This window comes from Lepidochelys kempii, chromosome 1 (genome assembly GCF_965140285.1).
Source record: "Lepidochelys kempii isolate rLepKem1 chromosome 1, rLepKem1.hap1, whole genome shotgun sequence".
NCBI classification, from domain to species: Eukaryota; Metazoa; Chordata; order Testudines; family Cheloniidae; genus Lepidochelys; species Lepidochelys kempii.
Window position 1 is genome coordinate 119945119 of NC_136380.1, and position 12431 is coordinate 119957549.

Consider the following 12431-nt stretch of genomic DNA (forward strand, 5'->3'; position numbering starts at 1 on the left):
CAGAAAAATATCACTATGCATTTTTGTGATTTATGGCATTAGTTATCAAACTACAAGGATTTATTACAATTTATAGCTGACAAGAAGGGGGACCTTCCACTACTTTCAGTGAGTTTTCACTGTATATATAGTAAGGGCCTAATCCTGCAACAGACTGAGTGGGGGTGCACCACTTCCCTAACCCTCACCCATCTGAACACATGCAGTACCTCCTCTTTACGCTTAGCTTCTAGCTCCTCAAGTCGTTTTAAGCGCTCTTCCTCCTCTCTCTTTGCCCTTTCTTCCTCCTCTTTCATCCTAGCCAAGGCTTCTTGCATAGCTTTAACTGTAGCTTTACTGGGACCTTTTTTCTTCTCTTTCTCTTCTTTCTCAACCTTCTTTTTCTTCTTGTCTTTTTTCTTTTTGTCCCCCTCATCATCAGCTACATAAGAAAAAGACAGATATTCAGGGGTGTCAGAAATTCAATTTAAAAAGACTCCAGATAGTTTAGTATTTAAAATACTATGTTTTGCTTAATTCCAGATCTGAGAAACATTGCTGATTCTGATTTCATACTGAAAAAGAAAAAAATTGACTCTTAAATCATAGCGATAAGACTCTGAAGTGTTCATGTAATAGATGTCTAAGAATCAAGCAGTGAAAAATTATGTTTGCACTACAGAGCTATAAATATATAGCGCAGTGAGAATTCACCATGTGGCACTTGCTTTCCATATACCTGGACAACGTACAGACCAGGAAAAATGCCCATGGGTGAACCACATACAATAAAATAAAATATATATATAGCTATTAAATATCTTTAATATTATTGACTTTGGAAAACGCTGCAATCACAATCACTGGTTTATCTCACTAATTATTAAAGAGAAAAAAAGAGTCTGATTGCATCGAATATTACTCTCCTAAAATTACCAACCTTCTGCCACTGTGGGAGCCTCTCCCTTTTCCCCTGCTGCAGCAGCTGGAATAGCTTCAGGAGAAGCTGCCTCTTCAGCTCTCTTTGGAATCTCCTTCTGCTTTACCTGTTCTTTACCAGCTTCCAACTCTTCTTTTTCCTTCTGTTTTTTCAGTTTGGCTTTTTCCTCCTCACGTTTTTTTCTCTCACGCTCTTTTTTTTCTGCCTTCTTCTGAGCCACTGTTTTTATTTTGAATGAAGGCTCCTCTTCCTCATCCCCACTTTCAGCATTAGGAGCAGGCTTTCCCTTTTGATTTTTCTTTTGACCCTTTTTAGATTGGGAGAAATCGTCTGATTCATCAGCACTCTCAGCAGAGGACACTGCTCGTGTACTCTCTTTACTTTTCTTAATGTTAGCTTCATCCTCTTCTGAAAGGTCCAGATTTTTATTTGATTTTTCAGTTCTTCCTTTGCCTTTTTTAAGCAATATCTCACAATCATCGTTATCGCTGCCAGAGTGAGTTTCAGTTTTTGGTTTCTGAGTCTTTTTAGATTTTGTATCCTTACCCTCCATTTCTTCACTGTCATCATCGTCAAAACTGATTTTTTTACTCTTCCCTCTCTTTTTTTTGTCTTGTTTTGAGAAGCCGATTTCTTGGTCGTCATTCTCTGGCTGGTAATCAAACAAACGTTTAATTTTTTCATGGAAAATTAAATGTTTTCAACTGCAAAATTCGGCAATTATATACGACTCCTCTTATTGAGGATAGAGTTTGAGTAGTAGTGAAGGGATACCTGAAGTAACTAAAGACAGCCCACAATAAAGAATGCTCTACTTATTCCATCACATTTTTCTAATGCTTATCTGGGTGCAAAAGTGGTTTAAGCTAAAAGTTATCATTGTTTGCCTCTAACGCAGAAGAGTAGTTAAAAGCAATCATTACTTTTAAATATTAGTCAATTTTCATTTAGGTCTTCCTACTATACAGCAGCACCAAAACTTATGTAATCTGCGAGTAAAGGATTTGAGTACCCAAAAACTGCCCTTTTCAAAACGCTATTTGTCAATAACCCCTCAACTTTCACCTTTGCTGAAGCAGGTTCTCTGTCAACCTTCCCTCCTTGTACCTCTACAGACAGTTCTTCCAGCTCCTTTAGGATATCATCTTCACTAAAGAAAAAGTTAAAATCACGTAAGTATGTGTTTATTTGTAATTGAATACAATAATGAAAGGGACAAAATGATTTACTCAAATTCTTGTTTCTTCTTTTCTTTTTTCTTTTTGCCTTTAGATTTTTGTGGTTCCTGCTCCTTGGCAGCACCTGCTCCCTCTATTTCAGCAGCAAGAGCATCAAGGTCAATATCATCTTTGGCACTAAACAAAGATAAAATAGCTTTACTAGAAGCTCAAATTAAAAAGGAAGTTACCTAAAGGAGTTTAAGTTACCAACATGAGTACATTTAACAATTTCCACAGACACTTCAGAATGAAGCTTAAATTTTATGTATTTTTCATCTCACAGTAAATTTAAAAGAAGACATTTAGGCTCCCATCCATCTTAAAATTAAACGATATGGGAACGGTTTTGTAATGCAGTTCCACAAGTCAACTAAAATTTCCCTAAATGTACATATCAGGCCTGTGCTACAATGCAAAGTCACTGCATCCCAACCAGTATCATTGTGCACTGTCAAAATGTGAAGATTGAGTTTAGCAATCCCAAACCATAGTAACTTCAATTCTCTTCTCCCCTCCTGAGGATATATGTATACACACACACAAAATATCACAGAAGAGTGGGGGGGATCTGTATCATGCATGTTCATATGACCGTAGTTTTTTAAAGAAACAAACTCTGTAAAAATTATGTATAATAACCAAATTCCAAAACTAATTTCTAACAAATTCAAAAGAAAGCCTACCCAAAGCTATAGACACTAGTTACCATGAAGGAAAAAAAATTTGTAGGACGCAGATACAAGTGATAAAGTTTCTCCTTTAGCATTTACATCACCAAAGCATAACATAAGTCAGCGGTTCTCAAACTTATTTGATCATGCCCCCCTTCTGTGTCCCCCAGCTCTGAAGGCAGTGCTACTATCAGTGAAGTAGTAAGGGCGACAACACTATACCATGCCACCCTTACTTCTCCACTTCTGCCAGCAGCAGCACTGCCTTCAGACACAGACCTGGGCATCCAGCCAGCAGCCGCCGCTGCAGTTCTTTAGCCCCCCAGCAAGTTCTTTAAAATCTTTTTTTAAAACCTCCTAAAGCTTCTCATGCCCTCCAGAATACATTCCATGAACCCTTGGATGCCCCCCAGTTTGAGAATTTCTGACATAGCATGCTTTCCTTCAAGATATGTCCACAGGTTCATCCTTACTCAAATCAGAAGTCACAGGAAGAAAAGGCCCTTTAAATCATATAGCCCATCTTTCTGCCAGTGCCACGCAGTTCCCTATACCATATTCTACAGTGTTTTGCTCAGCCTAATTTTGGGAGTCCCAATCAAAGAGGTTTCCAACACTTCGAGAATTATTCCCACTCTAACGATTCATACAGTCATGAATTTTTTTCTTGATATGGGTCTTAAACTTGCCTCCTAATTCAATCCCATTACCTCTTGTGCCACTCTAAATAATTCCTCTAAATTCTGGGTACCTTTCTGTAACCATACAAATTTAGTTCTTCTGGTCTTTAAACTCCACCCCTCCAGCCACAATAATTATTTTTGTTCATTTCTTCTATTGACAAGTTTGAGGGAGACCTTTCTAAAAAGTATCACGTCCAGAAATGAATGTTCTATGTGCAGTTACTCCAGAGCCTCAGAGAGAGGAAATACTATTACCTTAATTTCCTGCTCCATGACCTGAAGCATTTGGGTATTCAACTCAAGACTCCCTTAGCTTACCATTTTCTCTTTTTGGCAGTGTATTACTTTGCAAGTTCATGTCTAATCTGCTACTCATGCCTCTTCTAGCCGTCAGAATCTTTACCTGAAGAGGCAGAATTTGCCATCAGTACCACATACATCTCCCTCACATATCAGTTCCAAATGCAACTATCTCACAATTACATTCTGAAATGTCTCCCTGCTATTTGATGGATTCATGAATACTGCTGAAATCTGATCCACAAAGTGTCTGACTCTGTATCTAAAGAAATATCACAAAAGAATATGCACTTCTTTGAAATTCAGATTTTCCAAGACAGCAGCAAATGTCTGAATTAATAATTGCCAAGTATTACTATTGCTAAGCTCAATCATTTAAAAAAAACACACACACTAAAACCCATCAAATTATGAGATTTTAAAAATACAGTATGAGTCCTTTTTGTTTGCCACCGGGTGTTTCAGCCAAGTTTTCAGGCTTTTCTAAGAAATCATGAGGACATTAAGACAATGAACAAAACTATATAAAGATAGATTTTAAGTGATTATAAGTAGCAGGCGTAGAGATCAATGCTGGTTACTTAAGAAAATAAAATGTGCAGCCCAAGTTCTACAAACGAAACAGGATTTGAATCAAGCAGTGTCTCACCCTGACAGACAGTATAGTTCCTCAATACACAGGGTAGGACCCTTTTTCCAGCCTGGGACCCCCTTCCCCTGTTCAAAGTCTTTGTCTTCCAGATGTTTCTCCAGGTGTTGAGTTGGGGCGGAGGGGGAGGGGGAGAAGAGAGACCAAGTGATGATGTCACTTCCAGTCTTATATTTTCTTCCAGCTTGCTGGAAAGATCTTTTGCTGTGACATGGGGATGAGGCAAGTAGCGTTGGAACAGGGGAGCCAAGGCCCTCCCACTTTTTGCTGGCCATTAGGACAAGTAATGACGGGCAGGAACCCAGAGAGAAGGGATGGTGTGAGGGCGGAGCTACAGTTCAGGCACCTGTTGGACCCCCCCACACACACACACACTTTTAGGGAGCTTCTAACGCTCCTGGATCAGGCAGTCCCCATTGCTCAAGTCTCCATTGTATACGTACTCTCACTGTGAAGTTTCTGGGATGGGCGTTGAGAGAGTGGATTCCCTATAATGGGCCATCAGCACATCTGGCTGGTCCTTTGCTGGACAGAAAGGTTGACTGTGGGCGTCTCCCAACCTCACTACATATTTTAACAACACACACTGCAAAAACTTCATACCTTGACATACAGTGATAGCACATAATATCCAACTGGATATTAACGTTGAACCGATCAAGACTTTCAAAATGATACCTCACAGTGCATACTTTGTACAAAACTATCATAATTATATGACAGTGGTGAACATGGGTATCCCAGGGTGCTACCTGAGGTACAGAGTGGCACAGTGGTATTAAATTTATACAGAGAAACAGAAGTAGTGCTGGCTGATTGAAATAGGTCTGACAGAGAACGTTTCTGACAGAGAGTAAAAGGCGGGAGCACAGAAAATACAGAAAGGGCTCCCAATCTTTCCTTTCATATGAGCCCACACTCAACCAGTTGACGCATCCCAGAATTCTTTGAGACAGTTGTCTAAAGAGGCATAATAAGAAATGACTATTGTTTCTCACTTGGTATTTTTGACAGGGGAAGTGAGCCTGGCCCTCCAGACATTTGCTCGCAACCCTCTTGGGAACTGCAATCTGTAAATTTAGAACTTCTGTGCTGGTCCATGAATTTCTCTTTACTATGCCTTCACAGTTTGGCTACACCAGGGGTGGCCAACCTGTGGCTCCGGAGCCACATGCGGCTCTTCAGAAGTTAACATGCGGCTCCTTGTTTAGGTACTGACTCTGGCGCTGGAGCTACAGGCGCCAACTTTCCAATGTGCCGGGAGGTGCTCACTGCTCAATCCCTGGCTCTGCCACAGGTCCTGGCCCCACTCCACCCCTTCCTACTCCCTCCCCTGAGCCTGCTGTGCCCTCGCTCTTCCTGTCTCCTCTCTCCCCCAGAGCCTCCAGCATGCAACAAAACAACTGATCGGGAGATGTGGGGAGGGAAGGGGAGGTGCTGATCAACAGTGCTTCCAGTGGGTGGGAGGCGCTGGTAGCGGGGGGGTGGGGGCTGCTGACATATTACTGTGGCTCTTTGGCAATGTACATTGGTCAATTCTGGCTCTCTCTCAGGCTCAGGTTGATCTGGGCTACACATAGGGAAATTAAAGACCTCAACCTTAAGAAACAAATTCAGTTTTGGAAAAAATTAACCTCTTAACTATTCAAGATTCCCTTCTTTGCCAAAATTGTTGTGAGCTTCTAGGAAATTCAGTAGCTTTCAGACTAAAAAGGAATTGAGAAAGTATGCTGAACATAGTCCTACAGACTCCTGCGATAATACGTTTGCTCCCTTAGCATAGACGCTATTATGCGTATTTTAAATCAGCATTGCTCTTAAATTCAAACAAATTACAGTATGTTAAAATTAAAACATCACAACCTTTATTCTCTCTCACACACACGCTTTCTTTAGGCAAACTGTTCAGTGAAGGAGGTAATTCCTCACTCTTCATTAAAGGGCCTAATCCTGAAAGGAACAGAGAATGCTCAGTTCCCCACACAGGATCCTCAGGTCTTTACATGATTAGGCCATATACTTCTCTGTGCTAACTTGTGATCATCATCAGATGCAAAGCTATGATGTCTAGAGTGGAGACATCAATTCAGTTATAAACCAGTGCTCTATGATGTACTCTTTGATACACTAAGTATCACAAATGCTCAAAATTTAAGCCATCCACGACTGGAATCTTCTCGAACTCCTTAGTCTCTGAGCCAAAAAAACCAATACATAAAAACCCAAGGGAAGTGAGAAACTATAAAGCCCAGCATTACTGCAGATGGGATACTTTATGTACTTCCATATTTTAAAGTGTTTGAATTACTTACAATTTTAATTAAATCTGAACTTCTGGGCTTTTGAACAGTTGTCTGTTTGGAGTTTATTGATTACAAAAACATAGCAGTTAAAATTTCGACCCTTAAACATACACAACTTTGAAGTGTTTGGTGATTTCTTTAGGATTTAGTAAAAATTTAACACTGGATCAGGGAAAGAAGAAGATTGAGGGGGTACAGTCTCCTTTCTCCTGGCAGCTTCCGACGATCCCATACATCTCCTAAGGTTCACTGGAGGAGAATCTATCTACTGCTGACCTCAGGAGGTGCACAAGAGGTGTACATGGGCAAGCACATCAGTTCCTACTGAACTTTATTAGACAGCCCCCAGACTGCACCCCCTGCCAGTCTCATGGGTCTCCAACCCCCCTGTGGGCCTCCATTTATAAGCCCTAGGAGCATCAAAGCCCATCAATTCCAGCCACCACAACAAGCCTTGGGAGACATTTTGGGAGCCTCTTGGACCCTCCCCTCAAACCCTATAGCCTCTGAATACATATTATGGCCCCTCCTTCCTCTCCATCACCCAAATTCCTACACAGCTTAGAGGACTCTGCAGTCTCATATACAACAGTAAGCTTGTTTGTTTCTAAAACCTCCTAAGGCTCATAGAAAGAAAAGGAGTACTTGTGACACCTTAGAGACAAATTGGTTAGTCTCTAAGGTGCCACAAGTACGCCTTTTCTTTTTGCGAATACAGATTAACATGGCTGTTACTCTGAAACCTAAGGCTCATAGGATTAGCCTCCAGCGATCCTCTTAAAACTCATAGTAGGTGGTGGGCCCCCATTCAAACTACAGTTTACATGATGGGCTGCCCAGAAGACAGTAAGCTTTAAGAGGCTCACAGAGGACTTACTGTTCCTCCAGATCTCAGGAAGTTCAAAGAAAATAAAGGAGAGTAAAGCCTCAGAGCTATCACACACAAACATTCCCCAACTTCCTTAGGTCCTCTGAACTAGGCCTCACTTCGTACCTGATTTGGGGAGTGCACGGGTGCAGAAGCACAGATGTGGGGACAGAAAGAGGAGTTTTGCTGGTACACAAAAGAACAGGGAACATTTACTTCTCCCCCACCCAGGCTCTGCACAGGAAACTTAGCAATGGAACCTCTTTCCCCGCTGGCTTCTTCTAATTCCCAGCTCTGGTTTTGGTGCTGAGAATGAACCAGAGTTCTCTCATTCCCCAATCCTGATATTATTTAAAGTGTTAACTTATAGTCTGGACACCTAACCTTTACTTCTATACACTACAGACATAACCTACCACTTTTTAAAGTATTTACTGGATTCAGGCAAATGGATTTTTTTTTGCCAGGGCAAAACTCAGATACAAAGGAAAAAATAAAAAACTCAGTTACACAAACTAAACTATGAAGCAGCTACTATTACCTCACAATCAGCTTGCAAAGATTTAATGTTATATCTTAGTTAGAAAATCATTTTTGTTTATAGTTAGTACACTCTGAAATAAAAATAGCAAATTGTTAGTCCAGTTAGCTTCAAAAAGCTAAGTGATATAATTCTCAAAGGCTTCCTGCTCCAAACTCCCACTTAGTATAATGTATTAAAATAGAAACTGCAACACAAAATGTTCCAAAATTATGTAAGTGTAATGTGTTTATTAATTTCCCCAAAACCTTGCATACAGGAATCAAAGCATTACTCACCAGTCTGGAAAGTATTTCAAGTTGAAAAGTAAGTAAAGATACAGCACCTATCTCTGCTCAACCAGCTACAGAAGAGCTATCCAATAGTTCTTCTACTTATAAGACTCCAAGCAGTTGCAAGCTATTGAGTCAGAAAAGAGGAAAATCCCTAGTGATAAGCATGTGACCTGAGGAAACCTATCCCAGCGGCTTGTCTTGTTAGGGAGGGCAGGAGATAAATTGGTTTAAAAATTAAGTATTGGTATGGACTTAGTTCCACAAAACAAAAAAAAACACATACTTTATGAGAATTCCTTTTCTGATGCAACATCTTGCAACAACTGGAATCTTGAAGTTCCATGTTAAAGTCATTAAGAAACCATAGTTCATCACAATTCAGATTCATGAAATCCATAAATGATGTTCAAGCATATTTATCTCAATCTTTTTTCAATAAGATTCTATATAATATTTTGGCTGCAGACACACAATGACAGCACTGCAGCAGTGTCACACTTTGTTGATGTTTGGAAGGGCGTATCTTTGTAAAAGCTAGAAAGTTAGGGGGAAGGAGGTTGTTTTGTTTTTTAAATAGAAGTCTAGGATTCTGCAGAGGTTGGTAGGTATAGAATTCCACTAGGAAAAGCAAAGTTTAAGCCATTTTTAAAACAAGATGTACACTTATAAATCAAAAGTGACAAGGTAAAAAGCAAAACATGTTTTCCTAGCCCAAAATGTTGTGAAATAATTTCACACTCATATCTCTCTTTTTAAACCAACTGAAATTAAATATTTTTGGATGTTATTCTACATTTTCAAATATATTTATTTCAATTGCAACACAGAATACAAAGTGTACAGTGTTCATTTTATATTATTACAAACATTTGCACTGTAAAAATGACAAAAAACTATTTTTCAATTCACCTCATACAATACCGAAATGCAATCTCTTTATCATGAAAGTGCAACTAACAAATATAGGGGTTTTTAATGTAACTGCACTCAAAAACAAAACAAAGTAAAACTTCAGAGCCTACAAGTCCACTCAGTCCCACTTCTTGTTCAACCAATCGCTAGAACACACACTTGTTTACTTTTTCCAGGAGATAACGCTGCCTGCTTCTTGTTTACAATGTCACCTGATAGTGAGAACAGGTGTTCTCATGGCACTGTTGTAGCCAGCGTCGCCAGATATTTATGTGCCAGATGCGTTAAAGATTCATATGTCCCTTCATGCTCCAACCACCATTCCAGAGGACATGCTTCCATGCTGATGACTTCTCATTAAAAAAAATAATACATTACATTTGTGACTGAACTTCTTGGGAGAGAATTGTATGTACCCTTCTCTGTTTTGTAGGCTCTAAAGTTTTACATTGCATTCAAAAACAAAACAATTTTTTGGTACATAATTCTATATTTGTAAGTTCAACTTTCATGATAAGGAGATTGTATTACAGTACTTGTATGAGGTGAATTGTAAAATATTCTCTTAAAGAAAAGGAGGACTTGTGGCACCTTGGAGACTAACAAATTTATTTGAGCATAAGCTTTCGTGAGCTACAGCTCACTTCATCTTGTTTTTTATAGCACATTTGTAATAAAAATATAAAGTGAGCACAGTACACTGTGTTCTGTGTTGCAATTAAAATCAATATATTTGAAAATGTAGAAAACATCTAAAAATATTTAAATAAATGGTATTTTATTATTGTTTAACAGTGCAATTAATTATGATTCCTAAACCTGAAGACTGAAACTCAGATTATGTAACAGACATCTTGGACAGATTTGTTCCCTGAGTCAGCAAGTATTAAATTAAACAGAAAAAAGAAAAAGCTATTCAGCCATGCATGAACTGAGCAACTTAATTAATGGAAATACACCAGAGTAATGTACTTTTTCAAATCCAGCATCCCAAGACAGGGATACAATTCCAATTTCTACATCGATAAGCAGAGTCAACAGGAAACATGATCTATCATCCACTGAAACTGAAGCAAAGGCTTACAAGGTAACAAAGACGCATAGGTTCAAGATGACAAGTGTTTTCTGCATCAACCAGCCATTCACCAAGAGTCTGGGAAATACAAACATGACCACTGAGATGTGCCTTCTGCTTTAAAGGTGCTACAGGTAACAAGCTATACATTTGACTGCAGCCAAAATGAACAGTTCTTGCTCAAAGGACTTTCCAGTTAAAAAAAAAAAATGTAAAATGTAATGTGTAAAATGACAGCAACTTTACAAAGCCTCCCAGTTTTTAAAACTAGAGGAGTACAATAAACCAACAGAACAAGAAAGTTGCATCACTACAACATAATACACTCACTGCTCATGTTTCTAAAAGGAAGTGTTTATGAGATTAATTTTGCTGAAGCAACTCTCATGATATGTCAATTTCAGTTACACCAGCACTGCTCCAAGTGAATTAAAGGGACACCAGCAACTTAGGTCACTTCTATTTTTTTGGACCTGCCATTTTACTGTTAATATCCCAATGACTACAAATGAAAGTTTTCCAGGAATACTCAGAAAGAGGAAAAACAATGTACTTCATGCATTTGACTTCACCATTTTCCTGAATAGTAAGTGTCCCTGGTTTGTTTGTGGGGGTCTTTACACCCAAAACAGGAAAGAGAAAAGCATTTAAAAATTGTAAATTGATTGAAAGACTACTGAAATTGACAGGAGTGCATGTATTACCAGAGACTACTTTTAGCTCTTTAAAACTGACGAGATTTCAAGTTGATGGTATCTCCTCAAGGAAGTAACCATAGAATAACTAATTTTCTGATGCACAGCATATGAAAGCTTTTGCCCATAAGAAGTTTGAAATTAATCAAACTTTTTAGAGTGTGCAGATTGCACATCAATTTCTTGTTTCATACCATCTTTAAGTGGGGCTTTAAGGGGAAAATGCCTGTGTTATGTGACTAAATGGGACTTACTAGCTAGCTCTGGAATGCCATTCAAGACATTCAGATGTTGTCCTTGGTCCAAGTCTCTTTCTACTCAGATAGACAAGGGTTAGAAACACTAAGGAAGCAATACTTTGTTTCCAGAGTAAGAAAGCTATTTTCAACACTAATGCAACCCCTTCCTGCAACATTAAATGTAATCTGAAAAAATTTGGCTGTTATATACCCACACACAGAATGTAAACATCGCCTAGGTGGTCTTTTCCTTCTTATTTCTCATATTAGAAATCCAGGTCTTTTTCATTCAGTTTATCCTGGAAAACCATGGTTGACAGAAGTAGTAAAACCTGTCAACCAACTAACTAGGAAGTAAAACCTGATTGAGAAAGGATGAACATTTTGTTCAAGCTCTTTAAAAAGATATTTCATTTGTGCCCAGACTCATTTGACAAACAGCTGGAAGAATAGGTCTAGCTACCACACCAACACTTCTATCCCTTCAGTTTAAGGCTCAGAGAGCGCCTAATCGTCTGTGGATCATATAAGCAAAACCTGATGAAAAAAATGAGTTAAGAACTTGTATTCGAGCATTGTGGGTTTTCTTGGTTTTTTTAAAAGCAGGAACTCTTTCTGTGAGACATCCTACGACAAAGATGCACAAGCCTTCCCCTCTCCCCAACCCTCTTTCACATATCACATTTAAAAGTATGATGGTGCAAAAGTTCTAGCCAGACAAAGTTAAAAATGAAAGAACTGACAGAAAAACTAGATACCAAGCTACAACAATGCAAACTCTCCTTTTAACAGTTACAGTGGACAGAGGATAGAGCTGCGAAAGCATCTGACTGCATGTTAGGAATGTTAACAATAAGGCTTCATTTGTTGTAAGCAGGGTGAACATAAACCAATGTGTTTTTTTTTAAATGGAGTTTATTTAAAATGATAATATCTTAAAATATTTAAATAAATATGCTGAATCCATGAGTCCCTATCAAAAACTGTGAGTTAAAGGCAGCTTTTCTATATAAAGAATAGGGGGGAAACATCTAACTTTTCAGGTTAAGATTTAGAAACGTAGCATAATAGGTCACATGAC

At 38.8% G+C, this 12431-nt stretch overlaps 1 protein-coding gene across 2 annotated transcripts in view; it reads right to left on the reverse strand.

Annotated features, from left to right (window-relative positions):
* Window positions 1-12431, reverse strand: part of EIF5B (eukaryotic translation initiation factor 5B) — a 67821-nt gene that overhangs the window by 48976 nt on the left and 6414 nt on the right. For both annotated transcript variants that reach the window (XM_073352308.2, XM_073352304.2), the window contains exons 2-5: window positions 2149-2274; window positions 1985-2069; window positions 920-1571; window positions 210-421 (exon numbers count right to left, since the gene is read on the reverse strand). In XM_073352308.2, coding sequence (XP_073208409.1) covers window positions 210-421; window positions 920-1571; window positions 1985-2069; window positions 2149-2274 — 1075 coding nt within the window. The remainder of the gene's footprint in view (window positions 1-209; window positions 422-919; window positions 1572-1984; window positions 2070-2148; window positions 2275-12431) is intronic.